We start from the raw sequence: 22,804 nt of genomic DNA, 5'->3' as shown, positions 1-22,804 counted from the left end.
AATCTGATGTCGATCCACCACTGCTTCCCCCGGAATGATTTTACAGGCTAATATCCTTTCATCTTGACCCTCTGGTATCGATCTCAATTGCTCTTCTGTATTAGCAACAGCTCCACATATTCCCACATCTCTGGGATTTTTACGACTTAATGCTGTTTTTATGGACTCTCCCGTGGAAAATCCTTTTCCTCTTCTCCCAAGGTGACCATTTATGGTCCGACCCTCTTTCTGGTAATTAATACACTGACCTCTTCAAGGCGACTCTAAATCGTTTTCGTCGCGACCTACCGACCGACGGTTCTCACTCGCGAGGCGTGGGCCCCCTAACTCCAGCTAAGCACATCGCGGCAAAGAGTAGTGCATTTGGGTCTTCTCTCAGGGTGGAGATTCAAACCTTGACGGAACAGGCTCAAGCCCACCATTTGTCTCGGGAGGTTAAGTTTCGTTGTACGAAATTGGCCGTTTTCACCGGAATTCTGACAGGAGGAGCATTTGGCGACAATTTAAGGCCCCAGAAATATTCAACGCGAAGGAGTTGAGCACGGAATCGGAGCCGAAGGGTCTCGCGTTGCCGGCACACTGCCCACAAGCCAGGGGCGTCTCGTATATTTTTCATAAATCTCTTTTGCCGCTCCGCTATGAATTAGCGGTATGATATTCAAACTATGCCGTGATTGTCCTAGGAATTTCCCATGTGTTATGTGGATTCACAATTTTTTTTCTGTACAATTTGATACAACTTAATGATCTGGTTTAGTCACCAATTGGCCCAGTGATTTTTCACCGTCGCCTGAAAGACGTACAAATTAAAGCCACACGCAACACAATGTGGAGTGACAATTGGGATTTAAATTAAGAATATTGAAAACGTGTAAAGGTGGTCCACAGTTGGCCACTAGTGCTGAAACTTGAGAGGCCACGGGCTACAGTTTCCATTGGTATATTTAACATAATCAGAATACTATAAGTATTTATACTGAAGGAATCTGATTAGCTATAAAGCTCTTTTTCCATAAATGTCCAGTAGGGGCAGGTCAGAACGTGACAAGAAACAATACAGAAACACGATAAGAGTGAAAAGTATAGGAAAGGTAAAGAAATCACTTAAAACAGATAACGCAGGTGTGCTAACAGGCCACAACTATATGCATGCCTTGCATGCGATGTGATCAAATTTCAGCCTTTGCTTGATCACAACTAATTTCATCAATGTGTGCTATTATTCGCTGCCTGTCCTAATGGGGATGAGACTAGCCGACAGCAGCGATCTGTTAACTGCTGCTGCTGCCTGTTGGAATGGCCACATTTTTCAGTTCTTGAACCGGTCCAAACGACATGTTCCGCTCTTGAACTGTAAATGCAACGTTATCACATGACATGTATGCAAGGCATGATGGGAGTTCTTTCCTGCAATTCACGAGCAGCAGCACCACCTTTTGTGTTTAAACCTTTTTGTCTCCAGCCTGCACGCTGCATTCTCCTGTCGTGACGAGTTTCCTCATCGTTCGCAAACGTTGGAATTGAAATACGATTTGAGATGGCGAGGTTGGTCGTGTTGAGCGAGCGTAGATTTTTACCACGTGTGCACACCAGTCATCTCAGTCGGTCAACCCATGGCACCACCTGGGTCTGTCCCGTAACCTCCTGCCAGCGGGCGTTTGACACTTCACGTGGCCTTAACGTGCACATGGCCTGGCACAAGCGCCGTGGTGACGTCCAGCGCCACTTAGTGGCAAACGGCGGTTGCTGCTGTTGCATACTCGACGACTCGTGAAGGCATCACAAAGGCAAAGGTTCAAGCGAATAAAACAACGCTTTTATTTAGAAATTCTTTACAAAATAACACCGCCGTCTTGAGCGCAAGAGCATGGGGTTTTTTTTTTGGATGGAAGAATTTGAAGGCTAAAACAGCTTAGGGCATCATAGTTTTAATTTCTGTCGTGAATATTTTGTTGTATCAATACATGAAAGTAAATTTCACACAAGGCATCTAAACTAATTAAATTATAACAAATAAGGTTGTAATTTATCCCTATGTTCAACTACGAATAGTCATGAACTCCAGCTTCAATGTGATGCATCAAATAAAAATGCATTCACATGTCTGGGAGTAGTACACTGCTCTTCACTTTAATACATTTCTATCCAAGTCTGCACTTGTACGTTGTGAATGGGGACAATGCTAACCTGCATACAGATCCAGGGCAGATTCTGGCACTATGGCAGAATCCACTAAGGCGGCTTAAGTGTACTGTAAACACTGCATCCTTTTTCAAAGATGCATTTGTGTTTAAAAAAAAAAGAACCCCCGTTTAGCCTTGCAGACCATCAAAGTGCAGTCGGCGAGCACCTAGTAAGGCCAGCATGGCATACAGCAAGGGGATGGTGTGGTCAGCACCATCGTACACCTGCCCACCTCTGTCTCCCCGCACCAACGTCCACGCGACGCATTACCCTTCACTGGGTTTGACCGAATCGACGCGTGAAGGTCCAATTGAGGTTTATATACAAATTTATGTTGGTGACGTACGCGGGGGGGGGGGGGGGGCGAGAGCGGAACTGGGATCAGAAGGGATCGTGGCATCGTGCGCCACCCACTCCGCTCCCCGCTGCCCCACGTTCACATTCTGCATTTAGCTGGCGTGCACACAATAGCTCACCCTTTCCAATGATATCACTGGGTCTTTTTTTTTTATCATGCTCATCCCCTTAGAAAGGCTGTGCCCCGCCGCTGTGGTACGAATGCCCAGCAGAAAGCATCGGTAACTGTCACACGCGTCAACATTTTAAGAACCTGCATGAAGAGGCCGGCGGTGAGGGCGCTGTCCGCCGGACTGCCCTACGACCACACGACTGTACAACCAAAACTAGCCGACTTGCGCTCCGTTCGGAGGAACTCCGATCCTGATTTGTGTTCCAGTTCAGCGACGAAGGAGCCAGCCACACAAGACAGAGGTGGGGGGGGGGGGGGGGTGTTAAAGGGGGGAGGTTTCTATGCTCCTGATTTCATCGCAGCACAGGAGGTACCTCCCGCGCTGCGATTCATGCCCCTGGGACCCGGCCAGGATTAGCCGTCGCTCGGTCCCTGCGAGTGTCTCCGTGCCTCCCTCACGTTCTTGACGTACGCCACCACCAGGCCGTCCACCTTGCTGGGCACGATCACCTCCGCCGAGCTGTGGGAGATCTGACACGCGAACCACAATGACGATATTAGCCATGAATCGCCGAGTTCACAGCACTGCGCCACCACTCTGCCCCGAACGATAACATAATTCAAATATTAAAAAAACAATCATCGTTCATTTAAATCGAGCGGACGTTGCGTGTGAGCTCTGCCTTCCCTTGAGGTCGATGGCCCCGATGCTGCCCACGTTACCTTGTGCACAGCCTTGCGTAGGATGTCCTTGTACTCCTGCTTGCTGATCTCCTTGCTCAGGTAGAAGGGCTTCAGGGCACGCTTGGCCTCCTCTTCCGCCTTCTTTTGCCGCTGCAACTTCTGCTCGTACTGCAAGCAACGGCAGCACAACGTTAACCCCCCCTGGGCACTCGGGCCGAGTTCATTTTGACGGCCCGCCGGCAGGCTGCGCCGGGTGTCGCTGTGAACGTTCGTACGTGGGGGTGGTGGCGTGGCCTAAACATAGCGCGTTTGCCGATCGTTGTGGAAGTTCAAGGTTCGTCGCCAGCAGACTGCCCTGGTTATTACTGTGGAGATATTAACCCAAAATACTACACGCCATCTGTTTTTCAAATGGACGTTGAGCGCCAAAGTCACTGCCCAAATTTGCCCAAAAAAATTGAATTACACCGTAAATTATTCAATTGGGATTACACACCGCAAAAATCATCCCTCCCGAATGTAAAACTACTGCATACGGTCTGTGAAACCCAGCGCCTTTGTGATAGCCTCGAGCTATAAGAATGGCACAAATACAAAATGTCAGTTCCAGAAATACGAACATCCGCACTTACGAATGAACTGCTCTCAGATGTTTTTATATTTAACCATCCGACTTGCTAATGGTCGCTCGTACTTACGAACCGAATTGCAGAACTATTTTGTTCGACGGAGCGATCTTCTGTAATGAGTCCCAGTAACTCGCTGGGACTCATTACGCCAATTCTAACAAGCAAGCCAGCATCAGGACTCAGGGTCAGTGAAAAGATAACTTATTTTTTTCATTTTACTTTATTTTATGTTTTATTGACTATACAGTATTTATTACAGTATTTCATGTACAATGTTTCTTATTTATGAGTTTAACAATGGTTCCCTTTTTTGTTGAACCATAACACATTTTAGAACACTGTCGACTTACGAACGGGTCTCAGGAAAGTAACCTTTAGTCGAGGGACTGCCCGTACTAAATTTTTGTTTTCTCCAGTAAACTACTCCCACATCTCATACCAGAAAGCCTCGCCAGTGTAAAGCCTATGGGCAAAGCCATCTCTATTAAAGGTGTCCGGCCATCATATCTTTGTCAGTTTAATTTAAATGCTGGCTGCTCGGCAGGGGTCCCACGTACGTTAATGAGCGTGACGTCGATGGAGCTGGAGTTGGAGGCGGTGCTGTTGCTGCTGCTGTGACTCGACTGAGAGCCCGAGCTACGGCTGTGCGTCTCCACCTCCGTCTGCTGCGGCCTGGCCGCGGCGGACGGGCCTGAGCGCGTCGCCGCAAGAGGACAAAGAAGGGTGCCATCGCAACCAATCAGTTTCAAAGACGATGCATATTGTGTCAGAGCATGTTTGCTTGCATGTTTTGGCACAAGTACGTGTGGTTAATGCAGACTTGGTGCCTTGCAAAAAGGCACCTATTTGGTGTTTGAACAGCTTAACACCTCCTGTTTAATTGCCAGAAAGGGTAAAACCTATTGTTATTTTTCATCAACTTTCACAAACTTGGCTGCCAGTGTTAGTCTTGAACCCGGTGATTTAAATCAAGAGAGAGGAGAGAAAAGGAAGGAATAAAAGTGAACAACTCACGATGAACCATATTAAATGAACAGTCAAATTGATTTCCTGTTCAGATGAGTGTTGAGGTGGTACTCATCTCCTCGTTACAGTCCTGAGCCAGGGCTGCAACCAGGAGATGTCTCTAATTCCAAGCGTGCACCTCTTCAATCAACGTTTGTTCTATTATTATTAATACATTGTTATTAATCAATGTTTGTCAAACAACAACTATTGACATCACAGTGATTGCTAAGTAGGCATTGGAAAGGACCACGTCGCTACAAGTCGCGACGGCCGGTGGCCCGAGACTAAAACGTCGCAGCCAAGAGAGGGAACATGGCCAGGAGCACGTCCACTACGGAGGCAGAGCGATGAAGCGGAGCTGTGTGCAGCAGCTGGGTGCATTGTCGCATCGCAGAACCACCACAGATCTGGCAGACGAATCTGGGAGGCCGTCATTGAGCGGTGGATAGATCACGGCTGATGGCGACGAAGTGCATCGCGGGGCGATGACACGCGGAGGGCGCTCACCCGTGCCTGGCGACGCGTGCTCTCTCGTGTCCGTGCCGGCCGGGCTCTCCTTTGACGAGGACCCCGTGCCGGGCCACGGCAGCGCTCCGTTGGCGAGGCCGCTTTGAGCGAAAGAGTCTCCCCTTTGCGCACGTCTACGCGCCAGCCCCTGCAAGCGCGGGTCCAGTGCGCGTTGGGGGTCGCGTGACAGCGAGGAGGAGGAGGAGTCCATGCGGTCGTGCCCCGAACCGCCGTCGGCCGGGTGCTCCAGCCGAGGCCTCTTCCCCGCGCGCTCCGCGGTGGACTCCCCGACCGCGTGGCCGGACCTCGCCGTCGTTTGGGCTGCGGCCGAGTGCGTGGACTCGCGTGGGGAGCGCGGGTCCTGCGCGTGCCGCACGCTGCCGGCGGCGGCGACGTCGCCGGGCGCGCGCTGCGGAGCGCTTGAGGCGGGGGCGCTGCCGCCCCCTGACCTGGCAGCCGCCCCTGCCGCTGCGGGCAGGTGTCTACGGACGTGGGGAGATGCGGCGGAGTTTCCGGGTAACTGTGAAGGTGGACTGGGATCCTCTTTGACAGTCCTGGCTGTGGGGCTTTTAACTCTCTCCACTTTCAAAGTTCTGCCAGTCGAGTCGGCCGTTTTTGAAGTCCCTGTAAAAAGGAGAGGTTAATGAGGTCCGCTCACGGGTGCTCAGAGCCCATTGCTCGGAATGAAGTCCTCTCTGTATCCTGCGTTTGCACGTTTCAATGACGGGGGCCAGTTTCTTCAAAGTACAACCACTGGTGACTTCTTATAAAGCGGTGCTCATAATATATTTTTTCTGACGTATTATAACAGGCGTGGAGTGGTGGCACAGTCGTTAGCGCACTGCTCTATGAACCCAGCAAGCCACATTAAATGTTCCCGGCTCCGGCGAACATCAGCGGCAAGTGACATTCAAAGCGCAGCTGGGCACGTCTACTTCACAGACTCGCACTGACCAGCTCGCCGAAGTGTGGCTAAACAACCCACCCGACCGACACGGCATGGGCATGGGGCTGCCCTCATCAATCAGCGGGTGACCGAGGGCTGTCGATTAATGAACGACAACGCGGGGAAGTCACCATAACCCAGGCGAGGGGGTGGGGGGGAAGGAGTCAACCCGGTAGTGACGCACCGCGCTGCTGTGGCGGCGGCCCGGCGGGCTGCTTGGCACGCAGCAGGCTGCCGTCCCGGTTGATGATGGTGCCGGTGCTGCTGGTGAGCAGCATGCTCTGCCCGGCGAGGATGCTGCCCAGCACGTCCTCCACCGGCCCCGGCGCGGGCACTGCCGCGGCCTTCGCAGGCTCAAACGGCTCCTCCGCCAGCCTGCGGTAAAGCACAGCGGCAGCGAGCGCCGCTCAACACGAGGCAGCGGTGCCCTCACCGCTGACTGTGCTCGTACCGAGCTCGGTGTACTTTTGGGTCATGTGCGGTGGGGAAGCCCGCTGGTAGGAGGTCACGGGCCAGACACAGAGGTTATGGCTCAGGGAACAATTGCTGTTTTGTCATCAAGGCACTCTACTCGTCGTTGTGAGCATCACTCCACCTCATTAGGCACACGCCTTGGTACTTGGAAACACATGTAATGTAGAGACCGCCAATTGACATTAAGATACAGCCGGTCGATGCGAGGACATGTATATATACGATTCCCATGTCACTTAGAGAGTGCCGATTCAAACTTGGAGATACTGTGTACTGCATTGAGAGTCGATTACAATGAATCGGCACTTCAAATTAATTGCGCGCTCTCTACGTCACATGTGACGTGGTTAAACGGTCCATCGGGAATGTGCAACGCATCTAAATTTGTTATTTGAACAGAGATGATTAACACAGGAAGGCGAAGTCTGGTGAGCCGCAAAGACTGGGAGCTGGGTCCGTTCTCTGCTCACTGCGCGCACGTGTGCGCAGTGCACGCACGTGTGCTCACTGCACGCACGTGTGCGCTGGGGATACGCACTCCGAGCAGTCGTACCCGGCGAGCTGCGACGGGATGGGCCGCGCGACTGGCCGGTGGGAGCGCATGGCGAGCTTGGAGAGTCCGTGTTGTTTGGCCCCGGCGTGGAGCTCCGCTGGGAGGGAGCCACTGCTGCACGGCTCCGGCTCGCTGTGGAGACAAAGCGATGCACGCAGCGGCAGCGCTTTCCCGGTGACCTCTCGCTTCTTCCTCTTTATCACTGCATCGTGCACTTTCAGATGAGCTTCTGAGGCCGTCTGGAATGCTCTTCCTTCCGATATGAGGAATCCAATGGAGCTATGCAGTTTTAAGTCTCTATTGAAAACGAATTTCTTTAGAACTGCATGTTGTGTTTAGTTTGTTGTCGTTCCCCCCGCACCTCCGATTAGCACGTACGGTGCAAAAAGAAGTTCAACAACATACGTACAGCATCTCATCACGACCGACGCACCTTTCCGTTTAACCACAGCCACACTGCCAGATGCCAAAGTGACCCAACGATTAAATGAGCATGCGACAGTGATTGTCGTTTCTTACGCAACGTGAACAAAACGCAATTCTGGCAACTACCTGATGATGAGGGTTGCAACTCCCAACCAAACGCCGAACTCAATTGTTGTGGATAGCGCTACTACCACACAGCGGTTGTTCACGTAACGACTTTATTAAATGGTTGTGTTGGGTGGAGGAGGGTGTATGACAAATTTTACATACACGTTACGATTAAATGTTGTGGCTTTGCTCTCCAACACACCGGTGTGCTGTACTAGTAACGAATTGGCATGTTATGTTTACGTGGCGGGTTTAACGACTCATTAATATATTTACGCGATCTAACCCAAAAAAACCCGTATTATGGAAAAAATCAACATATGCATGAACTTCTTTCACACTGTATGTAGCCAACCGTGCTAATCGGAAGTGGGAGAGGACAACTAAACACTAAAAGCAGTTTTAATGAAATTAGTTTTAAATTTAGATTTATTAGCTTCCTAATATCGGAAGGAAGAGCGTTCCAAACGGCCGCAGACGCGCATCTGAAAGTGCGCGATGCAGTGACCATCTTTGTTCGATGACGAGCCAAAAGCCGCTGCGAGGATGACCGGAGTTCTCACCACCAATGATGAATCGGCAAGCATCCTTCTAGGAGGCCCACCTGTCATCCTCGGGGGCGAAGTCATTGACGTTGCCGAAGACGGAGAGCGCCGTTACCCCGATCTCCATCCTCTGCATCCCCAAGGGGGTGTTGTCCTGGGCCCGGTACACGGAGGGCACGGACTGCCCGTGCATCGGCTTGCCGAGGTGCAGGCTACGAGCGATCCGCATGCGGGGCGTCACCACCCTGGGCTGAAAAACACAAAAAGCAACGCCGGGCGCTTAATACGGGAATAATAGGCAGGGAAGGAATCTGCTTGAATGCCAGAATTACACTGAGGTCCAGTAGAATTGTAGCATCGCTCATGAGATTCCTCATAGTCGAGAGAGTGCTCTCAACCACCGCGAGGTGGTGGTGGTGGCACTCACTTTGAAGACCGGTGCGTGACCGTCCACAAATCATTCCACGACTGTGGAGACGCCTCTTAGCTGCTGCCCTTTGATCTGAGACTCGGGCAGCTTTGCAAGTCTTCCCAAGATCTGTAGGTCGGAACTCCTTTCATCCTCAGTTACGAGGAATAACAGTAAAGGTGTCACATCCTATTAACCATTATTTATCCTCTTAAACAGGGATGATTTTGATGGAGGTGATGACGTTAATTATCCATTTAATAATTAATGACCATGTAAAAGATAACAGCCGATTAGGTCCGATTATGTTCTCGCCATCACCAGTCCCTGCCGGGAGATGTGGATCGGCAAAGCTGCTGGGGCAGTGCCATCCAGAGGGTGGCACGAGGCGGACGGCACGGAGAGCTGTGATCATCACAGCACAAGACCTCTGAGGATGGCGAGAAAGAATCTAGCAGTCTCGGACGATGAATGGGCAGAAATCTAACTCAGCTCGCCAGGCTCACAACACAGCGTGCGTAATTCTGTGCAATTTGTATACTTCTACTAAGAGTGAAAAACTCATGTGCACATTTTGTATTACGCCAATATGAAGACCGGCGAGGTTTCGCCTGTATCACAAAGCTAAATATTTTGTCTTTTCCTTCTCAGTGGGTGGGTGAGTGCTTTAAATGATGCTATAAATGTACACGTAATAAGCCACTTCGTTGAGCAATCATTTGTGGCCAGGTCGCTTCTGAAAAATAATTTATAGTTCAGTGGGCTTTACCTGCTAAGATAAGTAGTTTATTTCTATTTATTTATAGTGATTTTCTTACCTTTCCCATACTTTACACTCCTAATATTTTTTGTTATTGTTAGTCATAATTTTCTGACCCACCCCTACTGGACATCCGTGAAAAGAGCTTCATAGCTCATTGGATAAGTTACCGAGTCAATTAATGAGTTAGTCGGTTTAAGTGGGTGGGTGGATAAGTTAGCAATGCACCATCTTGAGCCGCTGCCGCTTGAATCTGCGCTTTTTCCTGCGCCCCTTCCGCCTCTTGCCAGGCTTGGCAGTGCCTGTGCTGCTGCTGCTGCTGCCCAAGAGTTTCTTGACTCCTGTTTTGCGAGCGGTGCTCTTTCGGCCTTGGCGTTTCGTGCGGCGCTTTCTCCGTGTCGCTGTTTCCAAGGCACAGGGTAGAGCAGGGAGATACAAAAAAATGCCATCGTTTGGTTAAAACAGTGCTTTTGTAGAGTACACGATGATTGGTAACTAATGCTCGGGCTCTTTATTCAGCCAGTCACACAACAGCGCACTCGCGTAGGAAGCACAATGCAAAACGCAACCCCCCGTTCTCCACGCGCGCCCTTTTATCCCATTCCTTCTAACCAATCCCAATTAAGTTACCGCAATAATGGGCATTTAACCGGGTCTAGAAATGGTGCGATACTTTAAGAGAAGACACCGGGAGGTGAGGTATTGATGGTCTAATAGCCAGCAAAGTGATCTAGCAGAAGGAAGCGATTATGGTAATGGTGGCAGAGAAAATATTGACCATGAAACCTTTACCTTGCAACTAAAATACAACTGAATCTCAAGGCACTTTTTTCAAAATGTGGGGCAACAGAAAATCTGGGGGGGCGGGGTGGCAGGGGTGCGGGTGATCGTGTGCGGTGGGCCTAGCAATGCCTCACACTGGGTTTGTTACCTTTCCTCCGCTGAGGGCCGCCCTCGGGCCTGTAGTAGATGGCCGTGCTCGCTCCGCATGCCACCGCATTGATGGCATCGTCCACCGACGGCGTGTCTGGTACCTGGCTCACTGCACGCTGCGCATCGCAGACACGGGCGCGCGAGAAGAGGCCCGAAAACGTGAGCCACTGTGCTCCAGGCAAACTGTTTCTGTGAGTTGACGACGAGGTGGTAAGCAAGACTTTCTTTCCCAGGGACATGCTACTTGCCAACCAGTTGAGGCGGCACCCCCGATAGCCTCCTGGAACTGCCTGCCTTCTGTTGGGCACTTTGGCGTAACCACGCCTCTCGGCTCCAAGATCTCGGCAAGTGCCTCCAGTGTCTCCAGCAGCCTACGTCATCAGTCCTGGACACAGTCGGCCTGGCACTCATGGATGAAGTCTGGAGTATGGCAAAGCTGATCATCATGGCAATCTGCTGCCACCAGCTCTCCAAAGTTGGCTCGTGACCAACACGTGAGTTCACCCACACCAGACTCCATACATAGCTCAAGGTGGAGTCCCAGCTCACGCCAACGTCAGACGCTTCAACAATGGCATCTTTACTTGGCCCTCTTATGGCAATGGTGGCAATTTAGCCCTCTCTGAGGTCTTACCGTTTCTGGGCCACCCTGTGCAGCTGAAAAGCTGCATTATGAAATAACCTATGTGTGCGTGCTTGATGTGGATGTTGCCAGGCTCTGGAATGTCTTTAGGGATCCCATCCACACTCAAGTGTTTGTGTCAAGGAGGCCACAGGCTGTGAAAGTGTGGGCTCACCCTGATCTGCTGGGTGCGCGTGATGCGGCTGATGTTGACGCGTGTGCGGACGATCTCGCTCTGCCGCGTCCTGGCGATGACCCGCCTCTGCCTGTGGCCAACGCCCAGCGGCCCAGCTCCCTCCTCTCCGGCTCCTGGTGGGAAACCTCATCAAGGCCCGCAATTCTTAAGTCACGGCTCGGCTCTGGCACAAGTGAGCCGGCTCGAACGTGTGCTTGACTTGAGCTGGCTCCGAGTGTCGTCCCAACCGTGGCTCAGGATTTCCATGAGCCGAGCCACGACTGAGGACCGCGTATCACTCGCGGGTGTTTGGAAGCAAGCCAGCAGCCTAAGCCTGAGCTGATCCATGTCAGAGGCAGCTTAAGAATACGGCCCTTACATCAAGTGAGATCACACTGAGATTGACTATAATTTTGAAGCAAAGACTTTGGAGCAAAGTTATGCAAGGACTATTTGATCATATTCCACAATATTGTGGGGTTGGGGTGGCACGCTGCTGTAATCTGGCACCTCACCTGGTTAACATGAGGGCAGGGATGCTCTACGTCTGCGAACTGGTGGCATTGCGGTTAGAGCGCACAGCTCTTATTTAAATCCTAGCATAGGTCGACTCAACCCGAGCAGAGGTCGACTCAACCCATTGTCTCTTTGCGGGTGAGTAAAATGAGCACCAATTTTTGTGGGAGGTCAACAGTGGTTGTCCACGGAAAAACCCAGAAACCATTTATTTCTTAGTTTTAGTAAAGTAAACTTCCGCGAAGGAAAGAAAAAGCACTCTTGAAATGTTGGGCAATAGGTTGTAGAGTCTGTAGTCACTCCCTTGTTCCAGCACTTGTCCCACTGTATTTATTTCACTGGCAGTGCCACGGTCGGCGATGGGATCTACCAGGCCCACGGACGTTTATTTACATCCCCCTCGAGTGACCGCAGCGCCCACCTGTCTGCTGGCGCACGGGTCTGCACTGCGGGCAAAACCACTCCTCCACAGGCACCGTGTCGAGCGCGGGATCCAGGCACTCCATGTGGTACCTGTCGCACACAGCACAGTGTTCAACTTGGTTCAGTGTCCTTTAGGGGCGGTGAAGCGGCCCTGCGGTAGCACGTTTGCCGCTTGTTGCAGAGGCTCGTGGTTCAAATCCGGCGGAACACCCTGGTTATTACCGTGGGAGTATTAACCATACGAATCAGCACTGACCGCTTCAAGGTGGACGTTGGAGATCCCCCTCATGTCATTCGAAATGGGGAGGCCATTGTGTGTTGAGATCATGGTACAAAATTTGTCATGTAAAAGACAAAAAAATACTTACAAATGACTGAATATGGATTACACAGTAGGTATAGGGCAGGGGTCGGCAACCTACGGCTCCGGAGCCGCATGCGGCTCTTTACGGGCTACTTCTTGACGATATGTACGTATGTACATAGATGCATTGCGGCTCTTGAAATACTGAATTTTGTACCGAATTGGAAAGAAATGGCTCTTCTTGTTATTTTGGTTGCCGACCCCTGGTATAGGGCAAGCCTCCCTGAGTCTCAACACTCGTTTTCAGGAGGGCTGTGCCAAGTTTTCGCAGAAGGGGGCAATGTTGCTGCTGTGTGTAATCCCAATTGATTAATTTAGAGGTGATTTTTCAGCACTGAGATGTTTAGCAAAAACCAGCTGTATATATTGTGCAATTTACATAGTTGCGCGAGGAAACCGGAGAACCCTCGGGAAATACATGCAGAAAAAGCGGAGAACATACAAAGCCCAAACATTTACAATTTGAGTACAATGATGTCTCCTAAATGTTGTGGATTTACTCTCCAACACACCGGTGTGCTGAACCAGTAACTAATTAGCATGTTTTGTTTACGTGACAAACATTATTAATTGGCTGCGTCGGGTGGTGGCGGGTTTAATGACACATTTATATTTACGCGATCTAACCCATAAAAACCTCTATCGTGGATAATACTGGTCGCGAAAGGCTACCACGCGTTAAATGTCCAAACCCAACGCAGAACGACGGCGGAGTCAGCGATTGTGATGCACGGGTGTTACCATCGCAGCACGCTGCCCCTCACCCAGCGTCGCAGCCGTCGCACAGCAGCAGGCGGTCTTCGCGATCACTGCTCCGGCACACCTCGCAGAACGTGGGCTCCTCCTCCTGCCCGCCATCTTTCGCGGCGCCCAAGTGATCCTGCACTGGCACCTGCACACGTGCAGCGCAAGGCGCGCGCGGGAGGATCGACCGCGACGTTTCGTCACCTCCCCTCCCACAAGAGCTGTATCAGGAGGCCACTGGTGCTATGCACTTTTAAGTCTAGGCTGAAAACGAATTTCTTTAGAACTGCTTTTTGCGTTTAGTTTGTTGTCGTTCGCCCCCGCACCTCCGATTAGGACGGTTGGCTACATATGGTGTGAAAGAAGATCCATGTACATACATGACACACAGCACAATTGTAAAGCGTTCTTCGTATCACAAAATTAATCTTCTTCTTCGATGTTGATGTAGAACAACAGCTGTTATTTTACATTGAGGTGGCTGAGTCAGATGATTGCATCAGCAGCAGCAAAGTGTATCGTTGTAATGACGTATCCTTCGTGTTTGTGAATCGGCCAGCGAATTGTTTTATGTTCCGTGGTTCTGGGTGACCGCAATCGCACACTGGAGAGTTTTTATTTAATGCAACATCAGTTACGCAATGGCAATGATTTGTGAGGATGCGATTGAGAGTTGCCCTAAACCTGCATCCTCTTCAGTGACCTACATCCAGTGGCCAATAAACCTCTTCATCTCAATATAGAAGCCTTTCTTCTGACGCGTCCTCAATTGTGGCGGACGTGGCTGTGTTAACCTCTACAGCTGATGCACAGCATCTCCTGCTCAGCTCGTTTTTTGACGATGATATAAACAAACAAAAAAGAGGACAATGTAAAAAAAATCTAACGCAGAAGAAAAGTCTCCAATTTGGAGATGAACAGGGTGAGGGAGACAACAGTTGGTAGCCGTGTGAACATGTAGTTCGATCGAATTCACATTCAGATGGGAAATTCATCAAATGGAATTCAACAGAACCACGCAACCCTGACAATGGCGAAAACACGGGGTACATACGCACCTGCCGTAATACCGGGCCTCCCACGCAAGCGCGGACACTGACACTGGTGAACACTTTTCGGTCCACGGGGCAGGAATTCATGTTCTGAAAAGACACGCAGACAAACAGTCAATTAGCCAGCGCCCGACACCATCACCAGGGTCTGCACGGGGAAGAAAACAACTTGACTCACATTGGTTGAAAGTATAAGCAGCCGGATGGTGTTGCTCTGGTTTTAGCGCACATCTTGCAATTGGAAGGCTGAAAGTTTACATCTCAGTCAGGGGGTTAAACCTTGAATATCATTCCTCTGGGGGTGATAAAAATTAACCCGTAAAAACAAAGTTTTTCACTATAAATCCTTTATGTGCGTGGCATCGGTTTTATTTTATTATTCATTTCTGTTTTTCTTGAGTAAGAGTTTCATTTTTATCACATTGGTATTTTAAATTAAATATAAGGAAAGTCGTATATAAGGATTATAAGGTTTTCAGTTTTTGTATGATTGTTTATATTGTACATTTTTGTTGTTTTCTTGAATAATTTTCTGTGTTTAGGAAAAATATATGATTGTGTTAGTGAAATGTTTGTTTTCCTAAAAAGTGGAAAATTTTGGAAAAAAATTTTCACGAAAATAAATTGTCACGCACAACGAGTCTGTGTGCAAAATGTCAGCTCGATTGGATCACGGGAAGTGGGTTAAAAAAACGACCGAAAGATTTGCACGGTCGTAAGCGCGCAAGCAAGCAAGTGAACTTAATATAAAGGATTTAAAAATAGGCACGAATGAATGTGAATGTCTTTCACCACCGGCTCACTGATGTAAAGAGATATGAGTGTCGCCTAATCCGTTTTTTTTTAGTGGGGAAGCACTGATGACGTGTGCATGTGTGTGTATAGTCAAGCTATGCACAGTCAGAAAGTCAAAGTATCCCCTGGATTAATAGGGTGCCACACAAGGCTACTGGTGGTCTGATCCAGTGGTGGAAATTCCATGTTCCCATGGCAGAGCCAGTTTTTACAGGATGACTCCTGTTGACTTCACACAAGTGGTATTTATTTTATCTACCCCAGACTACTGATGGGCTGAGTTGGCTACGCACTCATATTTTTACTCATAAACTTATGACGGTCGGTCCAGTGATCTGAGCGTTGCGCCACCCAACTGTATTTTAAACGGACACAACGAACACGTCTTCTCGAAAACAGACTTCTGCTCTCAATTGGCTCTTAAAAATAATGATGTACAGCCCTCGTGTCAACCCTCTGCTATTTCGTCACTGTGTCGGTCGTGGGGGTTGTTCTACCATGCTTCACCATGCTTCACCACGCTTCACCACGCTTCACCACGCTTCACCATGCTATTCAGTGCGTGTTGTTGAAGTGGTGTGGGCCCGAGAACCAGTTCAGATATGGCTCGCCGCTGACGTTAGCCATGGCCGGGAATCGAACTCGGGTTGTCGTGTTCGTAGAGCGGTGCGTGAACCACTGTATCATTGCTCCTCCCCAGCTCTTACCATGTTAGAACAGAGATACAAGGGACATCATTGACATGTGCTTTGCTGGTATCTGTACAGCCTGGCCTGTACGCGCAACCAAGAGTGGCACGCTCGCTCACTTTGCAAAGAGTGCCAATGGGTAGCTCTGTGACTTGAGCTGGTGTGTGCCTGAGCAGGGTTTCTGGGTATCAACACCAATAGCCACCTTGGCCCACTCGAGGATGCAGTCGAGGCAGAAGAGGTGGGCACAGTTCTCCGGGGTTCCCAGCTCCTGGTCCCGCAGGCCATTGAGGCAGATGGGGCATCCCTCCCGCTCATCATCCGAGCTCTGCTCAGGTTGCTCCCCACAGTCATCGTCCTCCTCCTCCTCGTCCTCCTCTTCTTCCGCGTCCTCGTCCGAGTCTCCTCCCTCCTCCTCGCTGTCGTCGGAGCCATCGTTGCTGCCTCCTGGGGCGGCAGGAGAGCGCGTTAAGTAGGAGGCGGCACGGTGTGCAGAGCCTGCGTCGGCATTTCTGGATGGAGCAGAATGGCTACCCTAGCAGACACCAGCTTGCCCTATACCTACTATAATCACCCAGGGATGTCTGTCCTTAATGCTCGTGACGTCACTCCACATCGAACAGCCCCCCTCATTAATAATCATTATAAGGTAACGTCCTCCAAATGGACACACCCCCCCCATTAATAATAATTAGCGGCTGACGTCATTCCAAATGGGGGGCCGAGGCGCCTCATCCCCCCTCCTCGGCGTAAACTTACATCCCTCACTACAAAGGCAGAACCCTCACGTCACGCGATCTCCGTAACGCTATTGAGACATCGAAGTAAAAAGGACGTCATGATGAACAAGGGATTATAACCTTAAAATGAAATAGGTATGTGTCACCGCGGCCTTACAAATTGCACACGAATTAATGCAATGAATAAAACGTCGCGGTCTGCTTTTCGCTTGCAAGTTTCAGATTTACTGCAATACACCCGTCCTTGGAAGGGGAAAAGGCGAGTTGAATAGAATTTTTCAAGGCACAACTAAATTATTACAGTCTCACCATCGGGAAATCCTTAGCTTCTGAACCAAGTTTAACTCACAAGAATTTAGAACAGTTTTCTCGTGCAGAAACATGATTTTCGTGGCACGACCGTGATAATTATTGTACTGCTCAGCTGCACAGAGAGCAAGGCATCTGTTCACCCTCCACAATCGCCCACAGTCACACTGGAATCCATTCACCTTCATTCACAGAGCCCCTTTACCACAGTAACATCACAACCCAGTGGAATAATGATGCATCGATTCTCCAAGCTCAATTCTTAAAATAATTTTACACGCATATGTTAAAATTTTATTTATTTATGCCAATTAAAGGTTATGGAGTGGTGCGTGCGATGCATTATGATCGGAGCCAGTTGCATGCAGCTAACATCAGAGAGATATTTGAACTGCTCCTGGGGCCCATCACCCTTCACCAGCCCACACTGACCAGCATGGTGGAGTTTGGTCAAACACCACCCATAACGGACATCGCGTAGGGGAGGCCTTCAATCCAACAGTGGATTAACAAAGGGCTATACATTATTAATTTTAGTTATTTTAAAATAAGACTAGCCTTTAATGAAAATTACAGTGTGTAATTTGTATGGATGTTTCACTCCTTTCAGGGCTCATTATCTTGTTTTATCCAAATCAAACTAGGTATACATAGATTGCTGATAACCATTATCTACAAATGCAATGAAACCCTTCCAAATTAATATGTATTGAGAGCCACATGCCCAGTAAAGGTAACAGGAGGTGTGAAAAATGTTTACCTTCATCATCGTCATCGCCTTCACTCTCATCACTGCCGCTCTCATCTTCATCAGAAATATCTCCATCTGTGAACAACATGTCATCATAATTACTTGGTTTTTTCTTATCCAGGGAAACCACACTAAGTCCAAGGACTCTCTTTCATGAGGGTCCTGCATTGCATTTTTTTTATTTTAAGATGTTTTCAGCCAACTTATGAGTGTTTGTTGTACTTGTCGGAGGCAAGCCAAACCCTCCATGCGTGCAAAGGAGGAGAAAATTCCCGCATGCTAAGGGTCAACATTTTATCCCCATACGTTGTGAAAAAAAAGATGGGGACGAGTCCACTTGCTGTACTGCCTTCTCCTAGCAGGCCAGGGTATGGCACCTCAGCGCACATGGCAAGAGAGTATCACAACATTTGTGTGATCCAGCAAACCTCGCCTCTCCACAGTGCTGAATTACAGGTGTGCATAGCCATCACCAGCCTTAGCAGAACATACATTTAGTTGCCATCATTCAACACACACCACAGCTCTCCTCTGGCGTGACACAGCATTTTTTTATGTAGAAGAGTAGTCCCCCATAAGTGATTACATTCTGTTATGTACCATTTAAAAAGCCACTCTAATGAAATAAAACTAAGTGTATCTGCCACCAAAATAATAAGTATAAATTAAACCTTCATTGCTAATGGAAACCAAAATCACAAATCACTTTTTTCTTCTTTCAAATGGCAAACGTCTGCGTTGAGATGGCACACAGGGTGCGCTGAGACGAGGCTTTTAGCTTTTGTTGAGCCTCAATGAAACGATTGGGGCTGCGTCTTTAGTTGCCATTCCAACCGAGCAGCCGATCACCGGCGTTCGGTCCACCTTGGTGATGGTATTGGTTGTGCTGGGCACTAAACTCGGAGGGTCACCATCGTCTTCCACACGAATGACTTAAACCAGGCTTAATCTAAACTAAATTTGTATTTATTATTTTACCAGGTAAGGCCCAATGAGCTATGTAGCTCTTTTTCAGAAGCGACCTGACCACAAATGAGAGCTCAACGAAGTGGCTTATGTTGAAATTTAAAGCAGCTAAATACTCTAAACGCATGTTTTTAAATGTGGAGAGAAAAACCAGAGGACCCGGAGAAAAATCCACACGACCATGGGAAAAAACCATGCAACCTCCAAATATACAGGCGTGAGGGTCGGGATCGAACCCACGACCTCCTGCATATAAGGCGAGGCAGTTTAACATCTTACCACCGCTTAAATTTGAAGATGGAAAGATCAAAACGGATCTAAAATTCACAACTTTGAGATGACATCCATACAACTTAAAACCAAGGGAATCAGGAGATGCATTCTCAGAGTGTACCGGGCTCATCGCAGTGGTGCTCCTTCCTCTTACGCTTCCCTGTCGAGCAATCGAGACCCAGCCCCTCCCCCTCCCCCTCCATGGTCACGGGGAGGCTCAGCTGTGGGCAAAACAACAGTACCAGAGAAAAGATCTTTGCTAAATAATAATTCACCACTCCTTACAACACATGTTCCATGTGCAAGGGATGTCCCAATTCGTCATCATCAGCCAGGACCTATCCACTGCGAAATGAAGAACCACCCCAATCCATCACACCTCTCACAGTCCTGTGATGGATCAATGATATAAGCTCTCATATGCAGATGCTTGATGGAATATATCATCACATAACCAAATTAATCGTCTGTTTTATCTCTTAATAAAAAATACCCATGTCACTGCACAGATTGTGTTTTAAATTAAATTGAATGCAATTTCCATGCATTGAAGATGTTTCTCTTTTGGGTATGGAGGCAAGACAGCTGGAATCCAGCACTTAGCAGGGTATTGTTGGTTTATTGTGCTGTGAAGCTCCCAATCCCACTTGGTTAAAATCTGGCTACAAAATTACAGTACATCAAGTAGGATTCATATATTTTTTTTATATAGCCACGATGTCTCTTTGAAACAATGACGTTAATTAAATCAAGCGTCACCCCATTATTATTAACATAATTCTAAAACCTAAATCAGGCGTGGCCTTTTTGAAAAAAATTTCTCCTCTAAAACCATATCCCTAATATAATTTACCACGGTATAATCCTATTACCATTTCAAAAATGTCCTATTACCATTTGGATAACGTACCTAAGCTCTGTCGCAGGCATACGGGCTGTAAACAAAGGCATTCTTCACATTTGAAAAATGAATTCCCCACAACCGATGTCTGTGCGAAGCCACTCATGCACATTTAAAAAAGACAATTAAGTGACCTCATAAGATTGTTATGACATGGCACTCTATCTTGACAGCCTTGCTCACCAATACCAATGCTCCAAACTGACGCTGGGCAGCCTGGGACAAACAACCTCTACAAGAGATTTGGGTTGCATCTTTATTTAATCAAGCGAAACAACAATAACGATGGGTCTCTTTGTTAGAGAGCTCTGACGCCCAGACACACACAACACACATTTTTATCTGTTTTCTTACAAGTAATGAATTTCCCAACTATGACACAATGACCTCTTCTACGATGATCCGTTTTTAACATTTACTTCCTGACAAAAGATTAAGTTAATAAACATTCACCATCACTCACCGGCTGCAAATCATCAACTCAGTGGCGAAGGCCAAACACAATAAGCAATCCTTTTAGTCTTTTCCCCCAATTGCATTTCAATTGTGCTATGGGCATCATGCAGTGAAACTGAGTGTCCATTCGGAACTCTAGCAGAGCTGGGGCATCACCCCATGTTAGAAAACGGTCCACACAAGCAATGAGCACAGAACTACTTTTGAGAATCCTTCAAGTGACCTTTTACATCGATAAACTAGGGAAGCACTTTCCCACGTACCCTGCTATGTTTTGCTTGGCAATAAAAACGAAATAATGAATTCTCAATACAGGATTCAATGAGTGTTTAATGCAACAATTGCTGACCGTTCTGATGACATAAATTCGCGAGACTACCTCTGGATCTCGCATCAAAAACAGATATCGTGCACCCAGACCCTCAATGATGCAGGCCTCGTGTTTCAGACTCCAGTCTGCCTGCCATCTCCATCACTTGTTTTAATGTTCATATTGTTAAAAAATATATATACCATTCCGCAATTGTCATGTATTGAGCATCCATATGTAACCCCTTATTTGTGCAGCTTTTACTTTGTTCACTGTTATTAAATGTAGATATAAAGACAAACCAACATCGGTGTGACAACCGTGGCGCTGTGCCCCTCCACACTGGAGGCCGCTTCCCCCCGCGACAGCAGTGGAAACTCCACGTTCCCACGACGAGACACAATCCCCACGCACCACCGGACAATGTAACAAAATAATAAAAGCAACGTCTCCTTCGCGCGTATTTCTCTCCAAGTGACAAAAGTATATCTTACGCAACTCATCAGCCGCACCGCTTTCTGTCAGAGCCATTATCTCAGCAGCATTGCTGCAAGACAATCAAACTGCGGGCCGGCGTCTACGCGAAATCTTCATCAGCGGGGATCTGCTTTTCTTGAGCCACTGCTGGCGAGATGCCGCCCTGAGCGGACGACGTGAACGATCCCGCGATTCGTGCATTCTGTCCGCCAAATACCAACCAGCCGCTCATCGACGACTCGCCCACAGCTGGGGTCACCCCGTGAGGGTGGGTGGCGGCGTGCGGGCGAGGCGGGCAGCAGCAGCAGATGGCGGTGAGGGCTCGCGAGCCCGACATTCTGTGTGGACCTGCCGCACGAGTGGCACCGTGACCTCTCCCGAGGCCCGACATTCTGACGCGCGACGCCGTCCAAAGACTAAACGGGCGATCTATTCACGAGGTAAATCAATGCTATTCCGATGATCATCATCACTGCAGCAGCTGTTACTGCCGTCGTGATGACGGTGATGGCGAGAGTGGAGTGGAGGCTCCACATGGGGTGAAGTTTATCGGACGGCACCGCGCTGCCACTCCGCACAGCTCTTAGCGCCGTCATGATACGGGGTTGGTAACAAAGAGGATGTCAGACTCACGGCGGCGGCCTTGTCGCTGTGGTCGATGTCAACGGCGGCCGCGCCTCGCCGCCGCCGCCTCCTCGCTCCGCCTCGCGGTCATGGAGGCCGCTGCCGCTGCGCGACGTCGTCGTCGTGGTGGTGCGGGAAGCCGCCCGCTACTGCCTCCTCCACGAGACGACAGCTGGCCCCACGCGGAGCAACGCGCCCTCCCATTGGTCGACAGCGTCCCCCCCACCACTCACCACCCCGTATTAACCAATAGGAGTAGTCGACTCAGTGCGGGGGGGGGGGGTGGCCGCAACGTGGAGTTTAATTGGTGGCGGCGCGTGCACGCGAAGCCTCTTCCGGAAGGATCTTCTCGCTTTGCCGTGTTATTTTTTACATTTTTAATTAAAACTTTCGTGGCTGCTGGAATTCATATTATTGTTTCTTTCGATAAAGTCACGTAGATAGAAAATAAAATACAAAAAAATTCAAAAGAAGAAGAAAAAAGGCAAAATAACGTTCGATCGCAACACGAGCGGTCTTCATCAGAAGGCGCGTGTTGCGATCGAAACGTCGTGGTTTTTAATTTATTTTAATTTTCTATCTACGTGACTTTACCGAAAGAAACAAGAATATTTATTACCTCTTCATCTTCCGGACTGTCGGTAGGGGGGTGGTGGCGGCATTGACAGATGAGAGGGTTTCTATCTCTGGGTGTCGGATAGACCCGGCCATGAAGGGCACTTTCACGCTTCATCCAGCGGTGGACCGAGCATGGCTCACGATCATTAAATTTCCTTTTATTTTAAAACGGTGCAAGAATCCGTTGAGTCTTATGGGCCAGAGTACCGCACGAGTTACGATATAATTAGAATCGTGCGAAGATCGTGAACTGCCCGACTTGAGACAAATCTTGATGAAATGTCTGTAGGAAGGCCCCAGAATTATATTGTACCAAGGGAGACGCGGATCAGCATCACGACAAATGACAGCAAACGATGCCCGT

General features: G+C 49.0%; 1 protein-coding gene across 2 annotated transcripts; it reads right to left on the bottom strand.

Moving 5' to 3' along the window:
* Positions 1 to 1,794: 1,794 nt before the first annotated feature.
* On the bottom strand, positions 1,795 to 22,006 carry LOC144732377 (uncharacterized). 2 transcript variants are annotated; one of them, XM_078613872.1, is made up of 17 exons: positions 21,832 to 22,006; positions 19,176 to 19,275; positions 17,825 to 17,890; positions 16,221 to 16,462; positions 14,538 to 14,621; positions 13,500 to 13,627; positions 12,370 to 12,461; positions 11,433 to 11,566; positions 10,634 to 10,751; positions 9,931 to 10,103; positions 8,593 to 8,783; positions 7,455 to 7,586; positions 6,612 to 6,802; positions 5,482 to 6,105; positions 4,524 to 4,657; positions 3,377 to 3,505; positions 1,795 to 3,184 (listed from the first exon to the last, which is right to left on the bottom strand). In XM_078613872.1, exons 2-17 carry the CDS (start codon positions 19,255 to 19,257, stop codon positions 3,068 to 3,070), a joined length of 2,637 nt encoding a protein of 878 aa, XP_078469998.1. In that variant the 5' UTR covers positions 19,258 to 19,275; positions 21,832 to 22,006; the 3' UTR covers positions 1,795 to 3,067. The 2 variants fall into 2 exon arrangements, with proteins under 2 accessions (XP_078469998.1, XP_078469999.1); XM_078613873.1 differs by having other exon boundaries at positions 3,377 to 3,496.
* Between the last annotated feature and the right edge of the window lie 798 nt (positions 22,007 to 22,804).

The sequence above is a fragment of the Lampetra planeri genome, chromosome 42 (assembly GCF_965212315.1).
Source record: "Lampetra planeri chromosome 42, kcLamPlan1.2.h2, whole genome shotgun sequence".
In the NCBI taxonomy this organism is placed as follows: Eukaryota; Metazoa; Chordata; class Hyperoartia; order Petromyzontiformes; family Petromyzontidae; genus Lampetra; species Lampetra planeri.
Note: the sequence above shows the minus strand (reverse complement) of the source record. Positions and strands in the feature narration are given on the sequence as shown.